Genomic DNA, 26518 nt, shown 5'->3' with positions numbered 1-26518 from the left:
CTACCTAGTAAAAAGATCATAACCAACTTTTTCCCCCCCTCTTAAAAATAAATTTTAGGCTTCTGCTTGATAAGATGTGAAAACTGACCCAATCACTTAAAACAATCATAACTAGAAGGAATATAAATGGAACCTCAGAGTAATTCACTTAGGTGTCTTGTGGTTTTGCATGATATTTTTTTCTGAATTAGGAGGATTACTGCAGCAATGGAGAAGGGATTGAGAACAATTCACCTGTGAAAGGACAGAGCTTCTTTCAGCAACTCCCCACATTTCATTCCTTTAAATTCCTGATACTGGTTGGTAAGGACACATTTGTTTCGGTTGGTACCTTAAAATTTGCATCTAGTCTTCTAATACTAAGCAATTTATATATGAAGGTTTCAAGCCTGATCCTGCTTCTTGTTCTAGTGACTTGACTGGAGTTCCTCTCTGCACTTGCATGAAAGATAACACTATCTGTACCAGAGTGTAGCATAACTGACTTTTACTTCAGCGGAAGATAGCCTGCAGCCCTCAAGCACCATCATCTTGTATTCAAAGATAGAAGGTAAGAGATGGGCAGGCTTGATGCCTATCAGCTATCCATTTAGCAAAGGAGGGAGTGTTCCTTCTTTCATCATTCCAAGTCCCATATCCCCCTGCAATCTTGGGATCTGACTCAGGACATGGAAGACTGTATGCATTAGTGTTGCAAATTAATAATGTACTTGGAAAATTAGAATCCATATTTCTTAACTTCAGACACCCCAGAGCTTATTTCCCTTTGCATCATACAGATGCCACATTTTGCAGCTAAACTTCTAAAGCTGTATTTTGCAAAACAAATGTAATGCAGAGCCATGAGAATAAAAAAAAGATTTTAATTCAAACCTCTATTGCACAAAGTTTTAGCCATCCTTCCAAGCTGCATTATGACAAATGATTTTTTTTTTTCCATTTCACAGTAGATTTGGGAAGGGACACACTAGATCCACTAAAATTACTAAATGACCTTCATGAATTGTTATTGCACTATCAAGAGAGAACCATCTCCGCTAATCCTGTGAGCGAAGTCCACTATGTCCACTATAACATGAAAGCTGAAAGAGTAGATCAGTTTTTGTGAAGGAGAATGCTGTTTTGATTGATAAGGAACAAGATTTCGCTCTTATCAGAGCTAAACTGTAGATTTTGGGGGTTTAGTGGCTGAAATGAGAAAGCATTTTTAAAAATAAAGGAAAAACTTTTAAATCAACCCAACATAGGTTTGCATTATTCTCAGGTTATTTCATTCTTTTAAAGGCTTCTTTTTTCCTTCTGAAACTTAAATCAATTTTTAAATGACAAATTGAGTTTAGATAAAGCCAGTGTTTTCATTTTTCTCGAACATTTTTCCCTCCATTTTTTGGCCTAAATTATTTGCAAGCTGTGACCCAATTTTGGTCCTCCTGAAATATCTTCTTTTTTCAGCAAATATTTTTGGCCCCAAACAGATATTATTTCAGCAAAAAGTTTTATCCAGATTTAGTTATCAGCTTCCAACCTATCAGTGAATTAATTACATGACCAAGCAGCAGCATTTTGCTGGGTAGTCCTTTGCATACACTTTCTTTTCATTTCCAAAGATGTAGAAGGAATTGGACTTCCCTTTCCACTCATATTCCACCCTGGCGAGTGGAATCAACTCAACAGTTTGTTTCTGGAAAAGAAGAACAAATGATGTTTTTATCTCAAACTGAAGATCATCTTAAGGGAACTATTTGAGGGTGATTTATAGGGAGGTGCACCTTACTCCCAAATGGCCTGTTTTGCCACACTAGGATTGTTTATGGGGGAACGTGCTACTCTCAGCACAAGAACAGGGATCACAGCTGGGTCTCTGCTTTGTTTTAAGTAGCCTGATCCAAAGCTCATTGTGGGGGAGTAAGGAAGTCATAAACTGAGGATCAACAACAGCACCAAGCTCTATCCTTCATTTGCACATTTATTTCACTCATCTCCAAAGTCCTCTGGACCTGGTTTAAGCTGTGGTTTTATTAAATAGTTTTTGTCCATAACATGATCACAAATGCAGGATTCTAGCACTTAAATCATCCCAACCCCACATGGGAGGGAAACAAGCTGTTCAAGCATACTGCCACCCCAGCTGAATCTCCTCTTATTGCTAAATATGTGATGTGAGGTCCCTGACAGATGGCAAGTTAGTTACAGTTCAGGCTCATTTAAGTGAACATTAAGGAGGGACTCTAAACGAGCTGCTCTGGGAACAAGATGGGAAAAACTGGCTGGAATTGTAGGTCTGTGTTCAGATTTCCCAAGCCGGGAGGATGGTTTTACATGGTATGCAGCAAGTTATGGTACGTAGCAAGTTTACAATACAACAGGCTTCCCGAGTGAAAGGAACAGACTAGCTGACCTTTATTCTGCCATGTTTTCTAACCAGTTTACACGTGCATTTGACATAAACTGAAGATTCGTATTTTGGAGATAATATTCCTCTCCCTTTTGTCCCCAGTTTAATGTGGAAATGAGCTAAAACCTGCTTGCACGATACCCACTTGTCTCAATATACGCATTTTTGATGCAAACTGCATTTTATGTGTTGCAATGCATGATTCTGAACCCCGCACAATTTCTGGTTCAGGGAAGCTCCTTAGAGGGTTCACCTAGGAAAACAAAGACAGTCACAAAGGGTATAATTATATATCTTTCAAATTGCTGTTTAACATGTTACAGGGTAGTACCTCGGCACAATTTAAATTAAGCCTATTGCAGAGGGCTATTATGCACTGAAAGTGCCTACGGAAGCCTGCATTTGACTAGAAACTTTCAAAAAGTTAGTTTCCTAAAGGATAAATCTGTTTCACATACTAAACACAGTAGCCCAGAATCTAAGCCAATGTTGGTGTGAAGGGGCATTTATAGATGTGCTCCCTGGAGGGGGAGCGGGAAGCACCTTAATTAGCAAGCCACACTAATTAAAATCACCCGAGCATCATGTGTATCAGCATTCCCATGCTGAAAAATTGCAGCAGCGCGCTTTGAACTAAAGCTCATCAAAGGAGCTTTAGTTTAAAGTGCCCAGCCATCATTTTTCAACGCGGGCCCACTGATACACATGATATTGAAAGCTGCTGGAGCGTTTTCATTTCCGTGCTCCGCCACACTAGATTTACAGCACATTGAAGCAGCCTCACCGCATGTCTATAGGAGCCTACGGGTTGCAACAACACACAGCAATCATAGAGCTGACTAAGCCAAGAACAGAAAGCTGGCTGCATCAGAGAGGATTCTACATCAGAAGACACCAAGCCACGCTGGTGGCTCTAAGATTTCATAAAACCTTCTTTAAAGTTCCTACTTTTCACTTACCCACAAGCTGGAAATTGTCCCTGGGATCCAAATGTTCCCCAGCTTCATGGCAATTCAGCTCCAGGGTTCTGGTTTATCTCTCTTATTGCTCATCCTAAAGCACTGATAGCTACTACCAATGTTTAACTTGACTGTAAAAGGCCACCAGGCATGACACTTAGCAACTCTGCTCTACCGTCATTGGAAAAGTGATGTCACTCTCTTACAAAACCATAGTGAAGCCCTCCTATAGACACGGTATGTCTATTTAATTTTGTCTCTTTCAAAATGACTGTGCTACAAGCTAGTTCATAAGCATATCAGCACTGTGTGTTCGGCACTGGATTCCAGACAAAAACCACACTATTATGTTTAAATGTACATTTACCAACACATTTTCATCACAAAATATTTCCTTCCCAGTGACTTCATGAAAGCGATCTATAGGAAACCCGCAGTTGTTGTCAGCCACATATTCAGCAGAATTGTTCTTCCTGTTGGAAAATTGAAAGGGTGAGAAATAAATGAGTGTCTAGTTCCCTTGAAAAACTAATATTAGTTTTATAGTACTTTACATGTATTTTATAAGACCAGGCTTTGAGATGTGCAAAGGATCATGGCTAAAGGAGTTATATGCAGAAGACATGGAACTTCTATGCCTCGTTCCTCTTTACCTGAAAGCTCATCAAATTCACGCATCCTAAGCTGCAGTCAGTTTATGTAGCTAGTCTCTGTGTTGATGTTATCTAGGAAAATATAATTACTAAAGTATCACCACCACCATGGGAAAAGTAGTCATTCCCTAGGCAGAATAACTTACATGAAGAGCAGTTCATAGTTCAACCCCAGCAACTTAGAGCCGGGGAAAGAAGGTTGTCTCAGTGCAGTGTTTGAGTGCCCACATGGGAGGAGGAAGGCTGTTGATTCACAACTCTGCTCTGCCAAGTTTGCTGTTGAGCCACAGGCCCACGTCCACCCCGCCACCCCTGCCCATGCTGTCACACTTCAGATTGACTCTTTTTTTTTTTTTCAAATAAATACACTCATTTTGCCCTCAGAAAACCCACTCCACCTCCCTCAAACTAGTCATTAGCCTACTCACTTGCAGAAGTGAGAAGGCCTGGGTTTTTTTCCCCTCTATACAGTCTTGACAGCACCCAGGTCTCTCTTTGCCACATCCTGGACTCAAACCTAACCTACCAGGATACAGACCTGCTCTCTTTAAAACCCAGAGGGGTTCTGACTGAACCACTTTTGGAACATAATAAACCCCAAAGAGTTGAGATGAGAACTCAGATTTTGCACAGGTCTGGGCAGTAGCAGAAACCTGTAGACCACAACATCCCCATCTTCTAAGAAGAGGTGCACCCCATTCATCAGCTCTGCAGCTCTCCTCTCCGTACCAGATCAGGCAGGAGACCTTAACCCTGGCCAGTGCCCATCCCAAAATTCCTCATCCCAGGCAGGCACTCAAACCACCAGACTCTTGCGGCATGACCTAGCCCCTGCATCTGTACTGGTACCCCCGTCCTTAGGTCTTAGAAAGATGGCAGGGAGGATCATATCCTCTTTAAGCACAGGATCTTAACCATAAACTTTAATGTGTTGGGCCATATGGCTGGATGGGAAAAATCAGCATAGCTTCTATACCAGGAGCATAGGAGTTAACAGGAGTGATCTCACTGGAGTTATGTCTGTTTGCAGTAGTTGATGTTTTGGCTTATGAGCATGTTTGCGAATGGCCAGCCACCGTGAATACAAACCACCCTCACAGTCAAGCCCTAGGCTCACTGATTTCAACTCACCAAATGATTTTAAGTTCAGAATGGTATAGCAAAAGGCCTCTTCCATTACAACGGACACAGTGCAGCCAACCACGACCATAACAGTATAAGCAACTATAAAGGAAACACAATATCAATGCACTTGCTTTAGGAGTAGGCACATCTACACGTGATGCTTTAATGAGTGTTAAGGGAACACATCTACACATGTGTGCCCTTAACACACATTAACAATGGTGAATTTAGGTGTGAATAGTTAATTGAATTAATGCACATGTAGACATGTTAAAGCACATTAATGCTCTGTGTGTGGATTGACTTGGGACTAACTTTGGGACAATCCACATACAGCGTTAATGCACTTAAATGCCTGCATGTGTAAACACCTACCTAAACTTGCTTAATGTGCTTTAAGCTAATGTGCATTAAATTTAGGCACACTTAAATGCACATGTAAACACTCCCGATGTCACCTAAATATCTCCTCCTCACACTTGGGTACATCTACACAGTGCAAGCAGCACTGCTTACAGACATCCAAGATGGCCCTGCACACATTCACTGCCAAAGAAAAAGCAAGATCTCTGTTTCCACGTGATGTTAAGCTTCTCCACAACATGCTGCCTTATGTCATATCGACATATCCTTTTCTCTACCTGTCAGTCTAGTGAAATTATGAGACATTTAGCTTAGGAATTTCTCTTAGATTACATATCTACGGTATGAAGTCCTCAGGTTTCAGTATATTTGATGCAGTATTATCATCATGGGATGCAATCAATTAATTAATTCCTTTCCTTTCTCTATTTAAGACCCTCCATAAAATGGAGGTCTTGCATGCAATACCTCACAGGAATTTTCCATGCCCTAATTCATATTTGAAAAGCATCAACAAACAAGGCAGATTTTTTCACTTGCTCTCTCTAAATAACAAGGCTACAATGAACATCATCTGAATCTACCATTTAGTTTGGCTCTTTTTTCAACTGGCGCCTATCCCTACTGTTAAAGAGGAACAATAAAGAGACATCTGGTAAACCGAGTGCACAAAGAAATACAGGTTGCCGCCTCATGATTTAGCTTTTTCTTACCGTGTGCGTCCCGCCCCTCCACAGAACATGCAAAATCCAGAAATAGTATCGGAGGCAGTAGTAACAGATTGCCAGCCTGACCCATTACAAGACGAGCAAAAAACCTACAGTTAAACAAGAGAGGGAGGGAATCAGAAAAGGGCGCTTTCTAACAATTTGCTTTTCTGTTCTTTTGGTCCACGTTCCCCATAATAACAGTACGCAGAAGGATCAGAATGGGGATGGTCTAGCAGGACAATGCACTCTTTTATTTAAGCTTATATCTATTTATATACTAGGCATACGTAGCTGTGCAACAATAATGCAGTGAACGCATCCCTGTGCAGAAAACCCACGTGCAGTTTAGTCCCTCATCACTCTTATTTTTGGGGGCCCACATGAAATTAAGTGCTGCAGGTTGGCCCGTTATATATAGACGACTGTTATCCTAATGCACAGTAATGACCCCATATACACTATCTAATTGTAGAAGACTTAATACTGCAGCTTGCTGTGACACAACTCCAGTTACATCACTGTAGAACAAGTTTATGCATCCATCGGTTTAAAGCATACAGCACAAAAATCATGATTTTGCTGCCTTATGATGTCTTTGGTCCACACTGCTCTGCTATCATCTTTCTGTTCTGTATCTTAGCTCATATTTATAACTTGGTATCTGCCTCTAAAGATGGAAGCAGAATCCATCCATATTTGCAGGGCTCACGTGCACATGAGAAACTAACAGCTACAAATTCCAGAATTAGGCCTATGAACAGAAGGCAAGAATTCCTTCCACATCTATTCTTTCTTCCTTTTTAGGAAATTATCGAGGGGGCCCATGCCTCTGAGTCACGGCTGACGTAAGTAGCCCTTATCACCCACAGACCATGTTTTTTCTCCCATAAGTTGCATCCTTGCATCTCTTTCATTGCATCCTTTGGAGCATCGAGTCCTTTGCCAGCTTGAACTGCGCTCACAAGAGGTACTCCTGTGTTGTTCTGTATTAACACTGACTGACTCAGAGAGAGGAGCAACTTTGTACCACTGACAGATGCGCTGCTGGTTCTCATTAACAGCAGGATGCCACAGCACAGAGGTTCTAGCCAATTATTTTACAGACTTCACACCCTAAATCTACATGGAAAACTTGGAAGAACACGCTAGAGTCTGCAGTGGCTGTAGACAGGCAGACTAGCCACCAAACAGTGAAATACCAGAAGAGTATTTACAACCAAATGGGGATTTTTTTTTCTTTATTAACTGCTATGAAGTCCACAACTGTGCACAGGCTTAAGGACACTTTAGCTGCCGTCTTCTTCTAGATCCTTGTCACCAACCACTGTAATTTGATGCTGGTATTTCTCCTCCTCCCCCCCCCCCCCCCCCCCCCCACCTCCCTTTTTATCTGTTCAGATAATATGCATGGCTACACACAAGGTGACAGGTACAGCATTCAACTTCTGTCCTGAAACCTCCTCAAATGCTCTGGGTTATGCTAACTTTATTAAAATACCATTTTTGTGGCGTCTTCCAGCTCTTATCATTTCCTTAGGTACTGACTTGAAACCAGTTGCACAGGGGCTGTATTTAATCACTTCTTTATTAACAAAAAGGTCTGCATTTAAATTTAGTAGTATATACGCAACAAGGCTTTTTTTTTTCTCCTGTAACACAGGGGCAGATTCACCTCCCACTGAAAGAAAGATGTGCGTTCATATTAATGGACTCTGGATCGGGCCCACAACCTTCTATTCTTTAGTTGTCATACAACAAATTATGACTCCTTTCTGACCTTTTCTTTTCTCATTGAGAGATTTTTCAAAAACTTGGAGGAGCTGCCTCTCTTTTGAAAGCAGAAGACACCTGTTTCCTCAGTAAACCATTCAGACCTGACTTTATCTCTTCCATACATCTGGAAGGAAGACCAATGCAAACTGAATGTATTATATACACATAACTGACACAAGCTCCTAGCTGTGCCTGTTTCTCTCTGATATCTTGATGACATTTGCTCATCAAGAACTCAGAAAAACAAAGGAGTAGGAAAGTATGGCCCGACTGGCTTTCATGCCCTTTTCAAAGCATTGTTTTAAAGAAATGTAAGTGCTTTCTTTATTCTGTACGCAAAATATGCATTAGAAATTTTATAAAATAACATACCTTTCCTGATCCAGTACATCGGGTGCACTGGGCTTTACCAGTTCCAAGACAATTAGGACAACCCTGAAATCAAAGCAAACAGTATAAGTACAGGGCTGCTAGCAAACTGCTACACTGCGTTAAAAGAAAAAAGGCAGCACCCTTCTCTTTTTGCTGGCAGTCATGCCCATTGGTTTTACACCCTACAAGCCAACATACTTACTTCAGTCTAATTTTCCTTTATGCTGTTAAAGAAAGCTACAATCTCTAGCATGGCCCAAGATTCAGTCATGAAATTAAATGCTTACGGCACCAGAAGCAGAAAGAATAAAAAGATTGTGTCATCTTCACACTGAAATATGCACCCAAAGAATTTCTGCTCCTTTCCATACAGGAGTCTAGTTGATAAATGTGTAAAAGCTGGAAGTATATTTTCTTTACTACGTTATTGCATGTGCATAAGAAACAGTTGGGTTGATTGTTCAGCCTGGATTGTTTGTTTTATTTCAGAAGTAAAAATAGTTGTGCTTTGTTCTTTTGGGTGGATACAAATCCTTTTACATGGCAGCCTTCCAATTTGAAATGCATACTCTAGACTATTTCAAGCAACATAAACAACTCCGTGCCAAAAACAAGTGCTAATCCTTTATCTAAAGCTATTAAAATACTATCTCATTATTTTGAGCAGCAAAAACAATGTTCCCTGCCAGAACCCAGAGTTATCTTCTCTTATCCTAAGCCATGATGGGAAGAAGCAATAAATATAATATCCCAGGCTGTTTCAAATAGTTAAAATAATTGTGCCAAACTATATGCATTTGCAAAGACATTGCAAACAAAATTACAGAAATATTATAGAAAAGTGATTTTAAAATTAATACGTAATCCAGTCTTCTGCATTTTGGACAGCATGATGCTGTTTGGCTCTGATACTGCACAGCTGAAGTCAGTGGGAGGTTTGCCACTAACTTAGAGTTCATAGACAAGTACAGCTGGAAGGGACCTCAAGAGACCATCTAGTTGAACTGGGGATTGAACTTGCAACCTCGGTGTTATTAGCACTAGGCTCTAACCAATAAGATCAAGCTGCGAGAAGGAGCCAGAACCTTGAATCTGATGCTGCTGTTAAAGGAGGTTACAAGGTACAGTAGCTATGGCTGGCATCAGAGAACTTCCTTGGGATGACTGCTTATCTCTGTAGCATTTGGTTTCCTATCTGTAGAATGGGGATAATATCTCACTTCTCTCACCCTTTGTCTGAATTTTGATTGCAAGGTTTTTCAGGATGTGGGTGGGTTCTTAATATGTACCATGCACAATGCAGAGCTGATTTCAAATGAATCTTCTACGAGATGCCTTTGTGAAATAAGTAATATTCCTTTAAAAGACTCTCATATCTGGGACAAGAAAATCTGGGGTTACCTGTACTGAATAGGTGTGGGGCACTGGGAAATGCATTTCACAGTCCGTAAACAGGGGAGGTGCATCCACTTCTATTTCCCAAGGGGCGGGGGGTTCTGCGACCTCAGGAGAGTCCACAAAGCCACCTAAAGCAAAAGAAAGAAAAGGCAGTCAGGAGTTAGTGCAGCAGGTCATAAAGCTTCAGGATAGCATGGCACAGGCAAAAACATCACCACCTGACCTGCCTTTTAATATAATGCATGTATCAATGCAGTGGAAGTGTGCCCAGTCAATGGCTGTCATACGCTTATCCACAAAATAAATGCACCTTAGTCACTAACGTTTGATCTCTTCCATATGTCCCGTCCCTCTTGCCACCCTGCTCCTGTTCTGCAGGAAATCTTCATAGGGGTGAGCGGTGCTAGTTAGGACCTGTGATTTCTGGGATAACAACACATGCTCCCTAGGATCTGTGTTCATTCTAATAGCTTGATCTTATTGGTTATAGCCTAGTGCTAATAACACCGAGCTTGCAGGTTCAATCCCCAGTTCAACTAGATGATTTCTTGAGGTCCCTTCCAGTCATACTTGTCCATGAACTCTAAGTTAGTGGCAGACCTCCCACTGACTTCAGTTGTGCAGTATCAGAGCCTAACAGCATCATGCTATCAGGAGCTCAGTGAACAACTGTTCACTAGGGCACCACCGGGGAAGACCATGACCAATGGATACAAACTCCTGGAAGGCCACTTCAGGCTCAATCCCAGGAAAAACTCCTTCAGTCAGGGTGCCCAGACTATGGAATAAACTCCCTCCAGAGGTGGTGCAGTCACTGCCATGAAGGTTTTGAAGAGGAGACTGGATAGCCACCTCGCTGGGGTCACCTAACCCCAGTTGTCTAGAGTAGGCGGGGTGTGGGGGGGTGGACCTGATGATCTGCAAGGTCCCCTCCAGCCCCTAACCATCTCTGAATCTGTACTGAGACTCACTAAATGCCTCAAGGAAGCCAGTTAATCATTGATCAGATGGGAAGGATTATGGAGCATGGCTGATCTCTCCTGGACTCAATCCTACTTTGGGCACAAACGTGGCAAGACTACAGCACCGTAGAGGCAGCCATAGGAGACAAACTCTCCCTCCAGTCTCTGGTGCAAGGGAGGCCTATGGAGTCTGCACCATCTGTAAGGATATCGCAGTCTCTTCCAGCCTTACTAATGGCAATCTCTTAGACTGATGTGGGGTCCACCTCCTCCCCATTTTGAACAATTTTCGTGAATTGTGACTCACCCTCCTGCAGCAAGCTCCTTGTACTTTCCTTCAGCTAACCCACAGCCAAGGTCACTATGCTTCATGGGCCAAAGAGCCTGCCCAGTAAAGCCTATGTTTATAACCATATAAGGCTACATAAACTTAACTAATCCAATCTTTGTCTCCTTTTTTACACTGCATCCACACCCCTGAGATTTAAGCAGCTTGAGACCACTTGAGCCAATGGGGAAGTTAATTCTATATCAGGCACAATGACTCTACCAAGCCGCTTTCTATAGTGTTAAAGAGCATCCATCTGAAATTAAAAAACATCATGCTCTTACCTTTTATTATAAAAGACAACTGCACTAGATGGTGGGAAAAGTTCCCTTACCAAGCTATTGCCCATGACTTTGTGAAAAACTCTAAGGCCTAATCTGCAGCCCATTCAAAGGCAGCCCACTTCAACAACCATGAACCAAGCCTAGAGCATGACGGCCCAGAAAAATAGAAAATAAGGGTGAACTGCAAAAGAGGTTGGCCAGCACCCATGACACATCCACCCTCCCGTACCATTTTCCTCACTCCTGTCTCCTTTTCTGTAGGGACTTGTTTCAGTGTAAACCAATAGGAGCAGCATAACCATTGCACTTCTGAAATTAGGCCTCAGGTTTCATTTCAGAAATTGGGGTACTTGATACCAGTAGCACCTTTTGACATTTTCAGCCTCATATCATAGATTCACAGATTGCAAGGCTCGAAGGGACCTCAGAAGATCATTGGGTCCAGCCCATTCATAAAGCCTGTAAGTCCAATGACACAGTAACTCCCAAAAACACTACATCATGTTGTATCTGGTCTCTGCTAGGTAAGAGCTATGATTTGCTTACCGTTGTATGGTTCGCTGGCTGGATACGTTTCTCTGTTTTCAGTGAAGGTTTTCAGACGATACTGATAAAAGCAAAGCAGATTCAACTTCAATGAAAAAGTGCTTTTTATTCACTGTGAGGTTAATCCTGGTCCCACTGAAGTCAGTGCCACAACCTCCATTGACTTTGGTGACAGTAGGATTTGCTCCCAAGCAAACATAAAAACCACAGTCCTGGTTTCAGGGACATGAATTGGACAGAACAGTAGAACAAGGAAAATCACAGGTGACTGAACTGTGGAGCATAAGGCTGTGTCCTAGCCGACTGCCCAAGAAGTCCTGATATAGAGAAATGTTAGCATAACCACCAGAGCATGAGTGTCTACACCACCGCCCTCCCAGAAGCACCATCATGAAACATGGGTCTCCTACTTCCTCATGCTCATGTGTGCTGAACCCTGGATGCAAAGCAATGTAGCATGGTCCTGAGTGTATGCCAATGAGCACACCTGAAAACCTAGGACTGGCAGTGTGCACCCTCTAAAATGGCTCCACTGATTTTTAGGGACTGGCTCACACAGAAAGGGAGGGGGTGGGAAAGACGTGCTTCACAGTGATGCTTCTGGGTCTAGCAGGGGGGCAGTACAGACAAACCCTGGGGGTTCCTCAAGCAAGCAGTAATGCTTCACTCCATGGAAACTTGTTGTTTAGCACCACTGAAAGACATTCATGTTTTAGGGCAGGATGTCCGGGGCTCGAGCCCTGGTGAAGACCTGTGCAGGAAACTGCTTCATTTGCACAAGGAAAAATCACCTAACAAGTCTGATCACTGATATTTGACCTCGATACTTAGGGAAATGCCCTCACCTCACCTGTCCACCCTGAAAAAATCTCTAATGTTCTTCTGGCCAGCTTTACAGTGAAGGGGGAAAAAAATCCTTTTCTGGACTGCACTGCAGAAGTTTTTGCTTTGTTTCCCTCGGTTCCTCTGAAAAAATCACTCTCTATCAGAACAAATCGTTTTTAAAAGGGCCCACCTTAGCTGCAAAGGGCCCATTTTAATGGGAAAAATTGCAAGGTGGGGCCTATCTATGAAATACTATTGTGAATATCTCCCACGGCTTCACTTTATATCTGTGATGTGTGTCTGAAACCATAGGCTAATGCAGCAGGACCAGGAATAAACCTGCCATGCAGTTTTGCCTGCTACTGTACTCACTCTGTATGCGTTGCATGCTGTCAGGTTCTGGACCACCATGTGTTTTGCAGGGGCAGTCCTATAGCAGCACTTCCTGGCTGCATACTCTAGGAAAGCTTCTCTGGCTTCATGCTCAGAAATAGGAGGGATGCTAGAAAAGGAAACAAAAGGGTGAGAAACTGGCCACTCCATTTGCTTCTCAAGAAGACGCTTCTTTAAACAGCAAGGGGGAAAAAGTCAAATCTCAGTAAAGATTGTGAAAAGTCACTTGCAATTAGGGATGCTTCACTTCTGGGTGTCCAGATAGAATATCCTTTTCTATCCATCTGATTTTCAGAGGGTTCCTATGACTGCTTTAAGATCTATCACTGAACAACTAAAAGTCGGGGCACTTTGACTCACAAATTTATTTTGAAAGTCATAGGCATTATCCTACACTACAATTGTTTGCAAAAGTCCAGACTGAATTGTACAATAGTTTTTCAATGGGAAACCGAACAACATCAAAAAATGGTCAAATTAGCTAGGGACAGACATTACACATAAACTGATTTAAGAGATCAGAAACTGATTTAAACCTGTAACAGAAAAGATGTTCAGTGCACATAAACCAGTTTGAAAATAGCTGAAACCAGTTTAAGATAAACCTGGTTGAATGTAGTATCAGGCTTAACTGGTTTGGGTCAAACTGGTTTATGCAATGTCTCTCCCAGACCACTTCCTGGTTTAACTTAAACTAGAGTCCCCCATCATCCCAGATGCTTTGCAGCCCTGGGTGGGGCTTTCTGCTCCAGAGAGCTGAGCTGGCCCCTCCCTTCTGCTCCCTGGCTGGAGGTCTGGCAGAGACAGCAGGCACAGCAGCATCTGCTTGGCTTCCTCCTGCACCCCCCACACTCCCACCACTACTTCCTGCTCAAACAGGGATTCCCCCCTCCCCTCTCCCATACACACTGTAGCCAGCATGTGGTCTGCTAGCTAATGCTGAGAGGTGTCTGTGTAAGGCAGACCAGACAAAGAAAGACAGGACAATGTCTGATTAGGGCTTTTTGGATTTAAAAGAAAAGCTTGAATTAATAAGAAAGGCTGTTGTTTTCTTGATGGGCTGATAAGCAATGTATCAACTCCCCGCTGTGAAATGCTATGCAACTCCCTGCTGGCTCCATCATAGGAGCAGTGTGGGGAACCCCTTTCTAATAAGAGCATCCTGCCAGGGCCTGACCATACCTCCCTCCCCCCTCAGCTCAGCATTGTGAAAGGGAAGGGAGGGCTGCTCTAGCATCCCCTGGCTTCTAGCCTGAACCACTGCAGGCATGTGCCTGCATTTTTTAAAGTCCAGAGGGAATGTTTGTGGCTAGGGACTGGCATTCAAAAAGCCTGAGCCTGAATTGATTCAATCTTTACAGGTTAGTCTAGTCTGGCTAGGCTAAATAAGTTTTTTAACCAGACAAACATACCAGAAATGCAGGCACATGCCTGCAGCGGCTCAGGCTAGAAGCCAGGGGGTGCTTCTAACCTGAGGGAGGAGCAGTCCTTCCTTCCTTCCACAGAGCTGAGCTGTGGGGTGCATGGCCAGGCCCTGGCAGGATGCTCTGATTAGGGACGGGTTCCCCACCTCTTGAACAGCCGAATGTTTATCACCCCTAACTCAGTGTTTATCACGCCACTAAGAAAACAGAGGAGCATTACCAGCTATCTGTTGATTCTGTCTTTGTCTTGTGTGCCACGGTTTGGAGGTAGTCAGCATGTGGTCTTCCAGCAAATACCGAGAGGTATCTGTGAGGGAATGCCTGCTGAGCAGAGAGTGGGGAGGGGATGGGGAGAGCAGGCAGACGCTGCTGTGCCTACAAGTCCCTACCAAAGCTGCAGCCAGGGAGCAGAGAGGAGGGGCCAGCCCTGCTGTGGAACAGAGAGCCCTGCCCAGCCCAGAGAGCATACTGGGATGCTGGGGGAGTCTGATTTAATTTAAACCAGCAAGGGGTCTAGGACAGACATTGCATAAACTGGTTTGAGCCAAATCAGTTAAGTCTGATACTACATTCAACCAGTTTTATCTCAAACCTGTTTCAGCCATGTGCAAACTGATTTATGTGCACATCTGTTCTGTTATAGGTTTAAACCAGTTTCTGATTACTTAAACCGTTTTATGTGTAATGTCCATCCCTAGCTAATTTGACCACTTTTGTGCAGTTACAAACTGGTTCAGCCTAGCCAGGTTAGACTAACCTGAAAAGATTGAATCAATTCAGGCTCAAGGCTTTTTTAATGTCTGTCCCTAACCTTCCTGGCATTATAGGATCAGGAGGGACTTCAAGGATCATCTAATCTGGTCCCCACCCTGCTCCTCCCCAGACATGCAGGATACTATTCCTAAATCATCCTAGAGCAGGAGTTCTTAATCTGGGACTGGAGTAGAGGTATAAAGGGTATCTTACCTCCACTCGTTCTGTTGTGAAGTGGAATCATTGTGCTCTCCTTGGGACAGCAGATCAACCCGGGCAAGCAAACTATTCTTTTCTGCAAAGAAACAACATCAAGAATAATTGATTAAGGCAAGCTGGTCATACCCAGTAACATGCATTGCTGCTGGTTTACAAGGATGCACATGGTGAATTAGCATCTCTGCTTATTATAAGGTAACTTGCAAGCTGATCATCATCCGCCCCACATTATCCTACACCTTTTCGTTATTCTCATTCACCTGTTGCATTGTACCGTAAATTAGATTAGAAGCTGGAACTGCCAATTTACTATGTGTCTACACAGCACCTTAAAAAATTAGAGTCCTGAGTGCTATTACAGTGCTAACAAGAGGTTATTGTTTAAGAGAGAGAGAGAGAGAGAGAGAGAGATGTTGCCTCAGGGGAAAAAATAGCTGAATGCATATGCAAAAGATAGTACATACCACAGCCTCTTGAACCGTCCCTTTCAGCTCCAGTGCCATTGTCCACCAATTCCATAGGAGGTGCAGATGGTTCTGTACTGGGCAAGTGGTAAGGACCAGGGACCTCTACAAAATGAGTTGAACAGAAATTAATTTTGGTAGCATTCCCCAAAGTACTGCTAGCACGCAATTGGCAGGGAAACCATCATTAATAAATAATGCAACAGAAACAACAGGAAACGTGTAATCAGCTTTGAAGGCTGGCTCAAGTAATGATCGCAGAGCCACATCAGAAGGGGGTCTAACAAGTAAGCATGGATGGGGAGTGAAGTCTTAACAAGAGTGCGTTGACTGCAATCAGCATGCTGCACATTCCCCATCAATTTGGCCTACCCCTAGAAGTGACTCCAGGAACCAGGCGTGTCAGCAAAATGGGTCGTACGTGACTTAGTTACCATTGCAGAATTTAGTCGTTGGCTCGAAGGATCCTGCCGTAGTACCTGAACAACAGAATTCAGGGAAGCAGTTAAGAAATGACCAGAGAGGGTGTCAGTGATATTGTGAAAAAACAGAAAGCAGTCTTTAAACTCACAAACTTTAGCTCAGTGGAGCTCAGATGTCTTGCAAAAATATCAGGATGAGTCTAAGCTGTACATTCCCTTTGTGGATCGTAAATATATACGTCCTTCCAGTATTCCCTTCTGGTCAGACTGTGGCAGCCTCAGATAGGAATGTATACTCTGCTAGCGTATGGTAAGACCAGAGAGATGCTTTCAATATTTCAGAAGAGGGCATGGAACTGAGCGAAACAAGGAGAAAGACAGTAGGGAGCAATCTGTCTATCCATCAAGCCAGAAGAGGAAAGGAAGTGATTCAAAACAATGATCTTGTCTAGGAATTAGCCCTGAAAAAAAGATTTAATCCTGAGATCTTAGAGTTTCCTAAATAAACCTATTTCAGTAGCAAACTTACCTGTTCCCTGAATTCAATATGAAGTTGCTCAAAAGCAGCAAAGTCCAATAAGAATAAAAGCCCCCTCAGCTAATTTGCTGGGGGAAAAACTCTACTGATTCAGGTTTTGCCTTCTAGCTAGTACAGTCTACAGGCTCACAGGATGCTTCTTTTTTAAATTATAACCTTTGCATAGAGGCAGCTATATTGCTCTCTAAGTACAGAGGAAGAGCGCTGTATTTATTGAATACTCCTACATTCACTGGAAATTTCCATTTGCATAATCTGCAGCACAGGCCTGGGAAATTACTGGGATTGTTACCTTTTACTACGGCTCAGCTTTCAGTTACTCGCGTGGCTACAATTCATATACCCCCATGCCTGTGAATCCGGCATTTACGAGTTTCTTCCTTGCCAGATTTTTATCACTGTGTGCCTGGGGGGAAATTTCTCTCAGCCTCCATCTCTTCATGTCTATAAATGGAGATAATTGCACGTACTTCCCCTTACATCCATTTGAGATTCATTGCACCATTTACCACAGTTGACCAGTCCGTGCTCAAGACTGACCTGGGCATGGGGTTGCCTGCATGCTGCCAGGTAAAGAACAAAGTGGAACTGGCAGAGCTGCCTGGGGAAAACTCATACAACACCTGTCCTACAACAAACTTAACTTAATTTGATGCTATGAGGTACTGAATTACAAAAGCACGAAATTCATTCCCAATTTTTTTTGCATTGATGTCACCACCATAAAGTCTCCTATAAGTCAATGGAGTTGTGCAGCGTGTACACATTTGTGTCCCAGGTAACTAAAAGAACAGAAAGAAATGGGAATGTATTCGCTTGCTCTCACCTACCTGGGATGCTAAAAATGCAACAACTATCTTTGTCCTGCATCTTCAGTGCTGTATGCTGAGGCCCCCTAGACTCCTCCGACTCCATGCAAGCCAAATATATTAGCACAGGCAGCACACCTGTTGCTGTTGCAAAGCTGATTTTCATCTCATCGTATGAAGAGTAAATATTTGAGTAACTCCACCTTTCCTGACCAGCCACTGAAACTGCATCTCTTGGGTAACTGCAAGGCACAGGACTTTCAAGGCAGAAACAAGCAGAGTATCTCGAGTTTCACAACGTAAGGTGCACGTGCACTGGCCAGCATGCCTGAGCAAGAAAGAAACTGGGGCTAGCCTTCTTTTGTGCTCTCCTCAATAGAAAGCTTCACCCCTCCCTTCTGTAATATTTGTCATACAGGAGAGACTCACATTTAGGTCGTATTACCTGTTTTACCCTAGGGTTAGTCTTTCTAGCATACCAGCTCTGCCAGTGAGGTCAAAAAGTAAAATGGCATCATTCTGAATGCTTCCAGTATGTCAGCTATGCTCCAGTTTTACGTTACCATTGTTGCATAAGTCATTTGAAAACCAGTCTTTCTTGGGAAAACGGTATCTGTTTTTTCCTTTAGTTTTCCTCATACCTCAGACAGAACAACAGACAAGCCCAAAGACAATAAGTTAGCCAATTTTGCTTGAAAACAAGCTTTTTTGTGGTTTAGATATTATCTTGGTTAATCCACTGCTGATTTACAAGCATCTTTGTCCATACCTTGTGCAATAGTGGAAGAAAGGAGATTTTGGCTTCCATAGTTCACGTGGCTTTTATTGCTGTTGAAAGAATGCAAACAGAGAAGATCATGGGAGAATGCCTTCCGGGAGAAGGTAGGGATGCATCTCAAGTTATGACTCATTATGATGTAGCATCAAAGCTATTTAGTGTTTATGGCCCCAATCACTACAGGGACCTTCCCCAGAAGGAGTGTTGAAGGCATGGCAGCAGGGAAATTTAGGAAAATTTCATTTTGCCACTGCCCGTGTTGTATGGTGTTAGCTTGAAGTGTGACTTTGACCTCTGAGAATGCAACACCAACAAAATTCCCTGGGAGCAGCCTATGTCTCAGAGATAAAGAAGTATATGGCTAAAGCAAGAATTACTAAAAAAAAACCAAGCTGGCTTAGACTTTACAAAGGATAGTAAAATCAGAAGGTTTTGCATCTGTATAAAGCAGGGCACCAATTATTCTGAAAATTCCAGTTCATGCCACTATAGCCTGCTTTTCTGATTTATTGGGACTTAATTTTAATTTATCCTGCTATCATAGGCAGCCCCTTCATAAAGTGATCATCTGGAACAGAGTTAGATGTTTCCCACCTCGTTACTGAAGCCCATTCCAGAACTTACTGTTGTAATGGGTAGAAAGCTTCTAATTTCGAGCCCAAATTTATGCATGGGTGTTTTATACCCATATGCCAACACTGAATTTATAGCTCTTTTCCTCCCTGGTGTTTATATCCCTGAAGTGTATACAGACAGTAATCACATCCAATCATATCACTGACTGGATCACCGACCTGACTACTACTGACTGCTGTAGTATCATAGAATCATAGACAATTAGAGTTAGAAGGGACTTCAGGAGGTCACATTTAGTCTTAAAGCAGGACCATCCCCAATTAGATCATCCCTTTGTCTAGCCAGATCTTAAAAACCTTCAAGGATGGAGCTTCCACCACCTCCCTGGGTAACCTGCTCCAGTGTTTTACTCCCCTCCTAGTAAGCAAGTTTGTCCTAATAGCTAACCAGAACTTCTCTTGCTGCACCTTGAGCCCATTGCTCCTTGTTCTGTCATCTGCCACCACTGGGAACAGTCCAGCTCCATCTTCTTTTGAACCCCCTTCAGGTAGTTGGAAACATTTTTTCTGCTTGGTTTCCATCTTTCTGCTCTCTGATTTTCATTTTTCCATTGTCACATAAAGTCTCTGAAACTCTTATACCCTCCAACGCCATAGTAATAGCTCCATTAAAATAAGGGGGAATGCATAGCTGCAGATGTTTGTAATACAAGAGGGGGCCTTCCATTGTTAATTCAAACACTATTGAAGCCAATAGTGACAGCAGCTTTACTTTTCAATTGCTACTGATGAGAAATTTAAAAGGATAATTAAGCCTCAATCAACCGCTAAGAGGTCAGGTGTCCACATTGCTTAACCAATGTACACAACAGTGTCACAATGACTGACTGGGAATAAACAATCATTTCTCAGACTCAGAGATAGTCTCTCTTGACACTTTCACACATCATCCGTGGGTTTGATCTCATTTACACCAGTGTCAATTCTAAGTTATTGTCCAAAGGCAGTTGAGGAAAAGGATAACCTCATGCTGTTAAACCAAATGGGGTGTGAATCTTAAAATGGCTATTCACATTTCTGAAAATGTTGTGCAAGATGTTTCCTGGCATTTCTGAGACTTCCTGCCTTTAGTGGAACTAGAAATAGCACAAATGTAGCCCCATATCACATCCCAAGCCATAGACTGGAAATGAAGAGAGGTACAAAGACAAAAGAAAATGGAGAAAAGAGGTTAGCAGAAGGAGAGACAATATACCTAGTGTGAAAACCGACCCGAAAACTGCACATAAAGGGGAACCACTAGTGTCAATGCAGATCCTCTGCTGTAAATCCACTATTTAATCTTTGGTGGAGACAATTTACACTACTTAAGTTCCTAGCCCGGTGTGTCTCGTGGATAAATGAAAAATTCATACTACTGCTAGTAAAGCAAAGTGTGCTTCTAAGTGAATATCCCAAAAACAGCATCATAATAGACCAACAAGAACAAACTCTACCAAGTGCAGGAATTTCAATATTTCTCTGGCAAAAGTGAATAGGGTCTAGTTTCAAGGTGCAATCTGCAAAATAACTGAATGTTCATACTGCACTTCAGCATCACTTGGGGGGAAATGCTGCATTATCTACAATAAAGCCACTACACTCTGTAGTAACATTATTGTTCAATGCAGTCTTTAGGTATTCCAATGTATAGAGTTTTTTTCAGAGGAGAAGGACAAATATTTATTACCGTTCATCCTTAACCTAGAATGTAATTGTTTTGCTAGGTTTCCAATAGAAAATTAGGCACAAACCTTTAACTAATGGCAAATGTGCATCCTTATAAATGTGTGGGCTTTTACAAATATATCTCCTGCATTGACAATTGAACATGGTTTTGTGTACTGCATTTCTCCCCTTGACAAAATCTCTGTCATGTTTCAGTGAGCAAAGATTTTATTTTCCTGAGCAGCAAACCCATAAAAATGGGAGTTGCAGGAAGAAATAAAACATCTCTTGTAGTCATGACACAGAAGGCAGGCACCTTGGTAGACCTGCTAGACAACACAGAGAAAGTAACATTATTTGATAGCCTCAGTTGGCATTAAGCAGAACTTTTATAGAAAACTTTCTTTGACCCAATAGCAACACACATTGAGTGGAGTACTTTTACTTTTTATAGACTATACCATTAAACCTAAAAGAGTTCAACTGAGTTATATTAACAAATCCTCCCCCCCGATTTTTAACTTTTGTTTAAATAAACCTCAATATCATGCTTCCTGTAATTATTATATTAATATATCTCACAGAGTGACTGATTGCTTCCATGATCCTTCAAACTGCATAGGATTCATTTTTGAGAAGCAACGCAAGTTCTTTTTTCTTAAGCTCACCTGGTCAGCTGCTCTTGCTCCATTGTTGCTGAAAGACTGCTGCTTGCTTGACAAATGACACATCCTGTGTTGGTTGTTAGTTTTAAAAGGCCTTGCAGTCGGAGGAAGTTGCAATGGCTACGTGAAATTGGAAAATACAGGATTATGCAGTTCTCTCTGGGGTTTTATAACATGTCACCCAACCGGTATGTAATCTGCTAGGATCAGTTTGAGTTATTTTATTAAACAGCTGCTTAACAAATCATATTGGAAACCAGTTTGCACATGGCTTTTCTCATTGTATTAAAGCAAATCAGCAGAGCCTATTTGATTGCTGTTACTGAAGGTCTCTTAGTATCTGTTCTGCTCTGAGTGTCACTTTTGCAAGCAGTCATGAATTTGGGACTTTTGCAGAAGTTCCACTTCCTGTTGCAGAGACAAAGTTGCTAAGCAGCCAAAGCATGCTATGTTGTAATGAATCATCTGTGGTCCTGTTTGCCATGAGCAGCAGGGGTGGGAGGGTGAAGAATAATACGCACAAAATGTTGTGTGCCCTATCACCAACCAGCAGTTCGCCATGCCCTTAATAAGATGCTCAGTGATATGTAAATTCTCCCATTGATTTCAATGGAACAGGATCAAGCCCTTGATTTCGTGGGGTATTACCTAATGTCACATCTCTGGTGTAGCCCAGAAGCCCAGGCACACCCCACCCATCCGCTCTCAGTCATGCATACCAATTCCTGGGATCCTTGGAGGCATCCTTTCATCACTGTTCTATAGGGCTGGGGATGGAAGTTACACATAAACTGGTTTAAGTGGTCAGAAACTGGTTTAAACCTGTAACAACATAAGTTCAGTGTGCAGTCAGTCCCTACAGTAGTGTTTCTGAGTTCTTATACATTCATGATATAAATATGTTTCACTAACAGTAATATCCTAATACTACTGGACTCGATCCTGCCTCTAGGACCTGATCCAATGGAAATCTTTCCATTGACTTCAGAGCTCCTCCATTCCAGGTCTAACTCTATAAACTCTCTGGGATATCATTATTATTTGGTAGTAAACAACCTTTTGCCTGTACTACCTGAAAAGAAACAATAAAGTGAAGCCTACCAGATTCTCATTTATACAGGTCCAATCTCACAGAAGTGCAATTCTAAGGACCTTTAATGGTGTTCCAGGATGTTACCCCATCTCCTGGTGAGTGACAGCAAGCTGCACTTGTGTAAGACTGCTGTGAGCAAGAATATGGCCCACTGAAATTCTTAGAAGCTAAAGAAAAAGGAATATACTGTTCCCAGTGCCATCACTGCACGCTAGATGGTGCTACAGAACTATAAATGATACAACACCGGCACTAACCTACTGAAAAGAGCTTATTGTGAAAATAACATTTTTTAGGATATGTTTTTTGAGTAAGTATATTATTACAACAAACTCAACACGCTTCCCATTTACTGGTATAAATTCAAAGTCACTTTTCTGAAGCCCAGCCCACTAACTCAGATTTCTACCCAAATCCAAATCTGCATGCCATCGTTCGTCCCCCTTCTACAGCAGACTGAAATACCAACTACCTGTATGCCTGTATAGCAGGTAGCTAACAGAGAGATGTTTTCTAAACATCCCCAGACTAAGGCTGCATATTTCTAGTTGGTGAGGTGTTTCAATAATCACTTGATTCTTGCAGCGTTCAATCACTGGATTCTAAAGGAACTGCATCTGGACAGTTTTTTACAGTGCGTTTTTTACAGTGTTTAACATTCGCTGTTATAGTAGAAATTAATGAATTTTGTTCCGGGAGTAATTTTGCAATAGCAAATGTCTCTGAAAGTGGGTCAATATTAAGTAAAAAGCTGCCCCCCAAGTGAACTTTTCAGAAATATCTAAATAATTTAGCAAATTTAGTTCTGTCGGGCTGAGTTTTTGAAGTCCCTTCTGTATTTTTTAAAATGTTTCCTGCAGTCATTAGCACTGGTTAGCTTTATGGCACTTATTGTAGCGCCAAGTTGTAGCTTATATAGTCAGGGACTCCTTTTTGTTCTGTTTTTCTGCAGTGCCAAGTACTGGGGCCCTGGTCCATAGCTGGAGATATCAGGTGTGACAACAGGGAAAAAACGACTTGATACCTTTTTGAATTGTTGTTGGCCATCTTTAAAAACAAAGATTGAGTACAGCTGGTTACCAGACATTTCAGCGCTGTTGTTGATCCACGCAGGTCTGACACTTGTTAGCAGTATGGGAGGCAATTTAAAAACCATTGAATGTTGTAGGTATGTGTATATATAGCTCTGTCATACTTCTTCTTTCAACTATTGGAGCCACTTAAAATACAGAATAAGTATTAAATAAGCAGACCATTCTGGTTATATCCCATGAAAAGGATGTGGAAAATAAAAACTGGATTCTTAATAGTATGTGGCTCTTCTGTTATATAGCTGTCCTGATCGGTTTGTTCCTGACAGGAAAGTTACTTATGCATAATGTATTAATATGTCATTTGCATATTAAAATCGACGCATATGCGTGTCTAAGAATCACATAGCATCTGCCCCTATCAGTTTGTTTCTGACAGGACTATTACTTACACATATTGTTCTAATGCTACATTTACATATTACAAAAACATATCCATATGTGTGCTCAGCAATCACATGGCAAGATGAGGTAGGATACAAGCACCCAGAAAAATCCAAGTCAAGCATGTTCAGTATGATAAAATGTGATTGTGAATGGGGAAAAACAGGCAACGTGGATCTTATCCAAAGACCACGAAAGTCAAAAGAAAGACTCTTAGGGCATGTCCGGACGAGTGCGTATGCGCCTCTTATGGCATCTCAAACCAGTTTGAGATGCCGCAAGGGGCACACTGAGAACAAACAAATGTTCCCTGCACTACATATTTCCAGTGGGGGCTCCAAATTTGATACAGGCAGCCCCCACTTAGTGCTCTTAATTGGTTCCCGAAAAAATGAACGCTGAGTGAAACCGAAAGTATTTGACTACCTAGTTGGCGACCGCAATTGTTTTTAATGATCCAAAATGGTGACCGTGTGTGTCACAGCAAAACTCGCTGAGCGCCAAGTGAAATCGGGTATCAATTTCAAAAGAGCGTTATAGCGAAATAGCTCCAAGTGAAATAGCATTAAGCGAGGGTTGCCTGTACCCGGATTTCCACATCTCAACAACAATAAAAAACCACCCCAGAAAAAAGCGGAGCGGGCCACGGTTCCCCAGCATGCCCTGAGGTAAGCCGGAGCTCGGACCTCCAGAGACGCTCTGGCATCTGGCCAGAGTGTCTCTATGGTACCCCTGCTGCCCTAGCACACTGCATTCACAGGAGGGGCGAGCAGGAGCAGGGCAAGGCCGCATGACCTGAGCACCGTCCCCGGTAACGAGGGACTGGGGGTGGGGCTGTGGGGGGCTGGTCAGGGAGACACGTGTCCTCCACAGGGCCCTCTCTTCCCCCCCTAGCAGCAGGGGCTGTTGGGCTCTCAGGGCCCACTGCAGCCAGAGCCCCCAGTGGCACAGCGGAGCCCCGGCTGCCACAGACGTGGCACAACCTGTGCTGCATGTTGTGGGTCCGGCCCTGCGCAGCATGGTGCAGGACCATACACCTTCAGGCAGCGGCGGGGCCACTTGGGCCGTCACCTAGGGCCCAGCACCTCCCACAGGGACCGCATTTTGTGCCAGGCCAGGTCCTGCCTCCATGGAAACAGCCCCGCCTGAGGTCCTTTTCTACAGAGCTGCTGCCCAGTGAGTCAGCCCGCAACTTGTACCGGTGCATGGGATTGCTCTGTCCCAAGTGCAGGACTTTGCACTTATCTTTGTTGAAATTCATGAGATTTCATTTGGTCCAATCCTGTAATTTGTCTAGGTCACTCTGAATTTTAGCCCTACCCTCCAGCGAATCTACTACTCCCCCCAGCTTAGTGTCATCTGCATACTTACTGAGGGTGCACGCTCCATGCTATCTTCCAGGTCATTGATGAAGATATCAAACAAAACCAGCCCTAGAACCAACTTCTGGAACACTCCACTTGATACCGGCTGCCAACTAGATATTGAGTTATGGATTACTGCCCTTTAAGACCAACATTTTTCTATCTACTTTATCATCCATTCGTCCAACCCAGACTTCCTTAGCTTGCTCGCAAGAATACTGTGGGAGACCATATCAAAAGCCTTGCTAGAATCAAGGTATATCATGTCCTCTGCCCTCCCACATCCACAGAGCTAGTCATCTCACCATTGAAGGCAATCTAGTTGGTCAGGCATGACTTGCCCTTAGTGAATCCATGCTGAATAATCTTCATTTTAAGATTATTTCAGAATAATTTAAGTCCAGCTTGAATATTAGGCACAGACTCTACTATTGATGACTGATTGATGTTATTGAAGACTAGCTCTGCTGTGGATAAGTATCCTATATCATATCTACTGTTTCTAACCACATGCCATTTGCTGGCAAGTTACTAATAAAACCTTGCTATTAGCAAATTCTGGGGGTTTATGTGAACATTTCAACATTTTGTCAGTACATGAATCCATAGCCAAAGGGGAATTTGGTATCAGCTTTATTGAAGTGCAGGGATGCAACTGCTTTTGATCCACTATGTGCAAGTGTACATGTCACTGTATGGTGATATTGCTACTTCCTTTTGGAAGTATGAAAGCATGGTGCAGTATGGATGGTTACTGTGCTGTGCGCATGGCACATGGTTCGATTTCACCGCTATGTCAGCATACCAGCACACTACACCAGGGGAGGGAGCACACCACTATAGCAATGTATCTGGTGATCACGTGTAGACTCATGTGATCATTACATCACCGCAGTGTGCCGCTGTGTCACCATAAGGCTATGTGTAGACACACCCTATTAGTATCTTGTATATCTGGATTAATATCAGGTTAATATGCAATGATTTAGGATTATTAAAGCCAGTTGCATTATCCTGCTAGGAAGCAGAGCAGATTGTGGCCCACAGGATTACATTATTTGTACTACTATTAATAATGAAAGATAAAGTTTCAGGACTAGTTTCCCTATGATCCCCAACTCAAATATAGTCCTTGAAACAAGGAAA

At 42.6% G+C, this 26518-nt stretch overlaps 1 protein-coding gene across 3 annotated transcripts; it reads right to left on the bottom strand.

Moving 5' to 3' along the window:
• Positions 1–858: 858 nt before the first annotated feature.
• LOC149855894 (protein SSUH2 homolog) lies at positions 859–21740 on the bottom strand. Of its 3 annotated transcripts, XM_090022681.1 has the most exons (14): positions 21444–21740; positions 18485–18543; positions 16319–16425; positions 15947–16051; positions 15477–15558; positions 13066–13195; positions 11869–11929; positions 9752–9876; positions 8351–8413; positions 6209–6312; positions 5139–5231; positions 3722–3827; positions 2541–2648; positions 859–1681 (listed from the first exon to the last, which is right to left on the bottom strand). In XM_090022681.1, the coding sequence occupies exons 4-14, from the start codon at positions 15999–16001 to the stop codon at positions 1541–1543; spliced, it is 1068 nt and encodes a 355-aa protein (XP_089878807.1). In that variant the 5' UTR covers positions 16002–16051; positions 16319–16425; positions 18485–18543; positions 21444–21740; the 3' UTR covers positions 859–1540. The 3 variants fall into 3 exon arrangements, with proteins under 3 accessions (XP_089878807.1, XP_089878805.1, XP_089878808.1); XM_090022679.1 differs by lacking the exon at positions 16319–16425 and having other exon boundaries at positions 17737–18543; XM_090022682.1 differs by lacking the exons at positions 16319–16425; positions 21444–21740 and having other exon boundaries at positions 18485–18638.
• Positions 21741–26518: the final 4778 nt, after the last annotated feature.

This window comes from Crocodylus siamensis, chromosome 11 (assembly GCF_052110815.1).
Source record: "Crocodylus siamensis isolate JL-2025a chromosome 11, ASM5211081v1, whole genome shotgun sequence".
In the NCBI taxonomy this organism is placed as follows: Eukaryota; Metazoa; Chordata; order Crocodylia; family Crocodylidae; genus Crocodylus; species Crocodylus siamensis.
The sequence above is the reverse complement of the archived record's forward strand: the minus strand, read 5'-3'. Positions and strand labels throughout refer to the sequence as shown.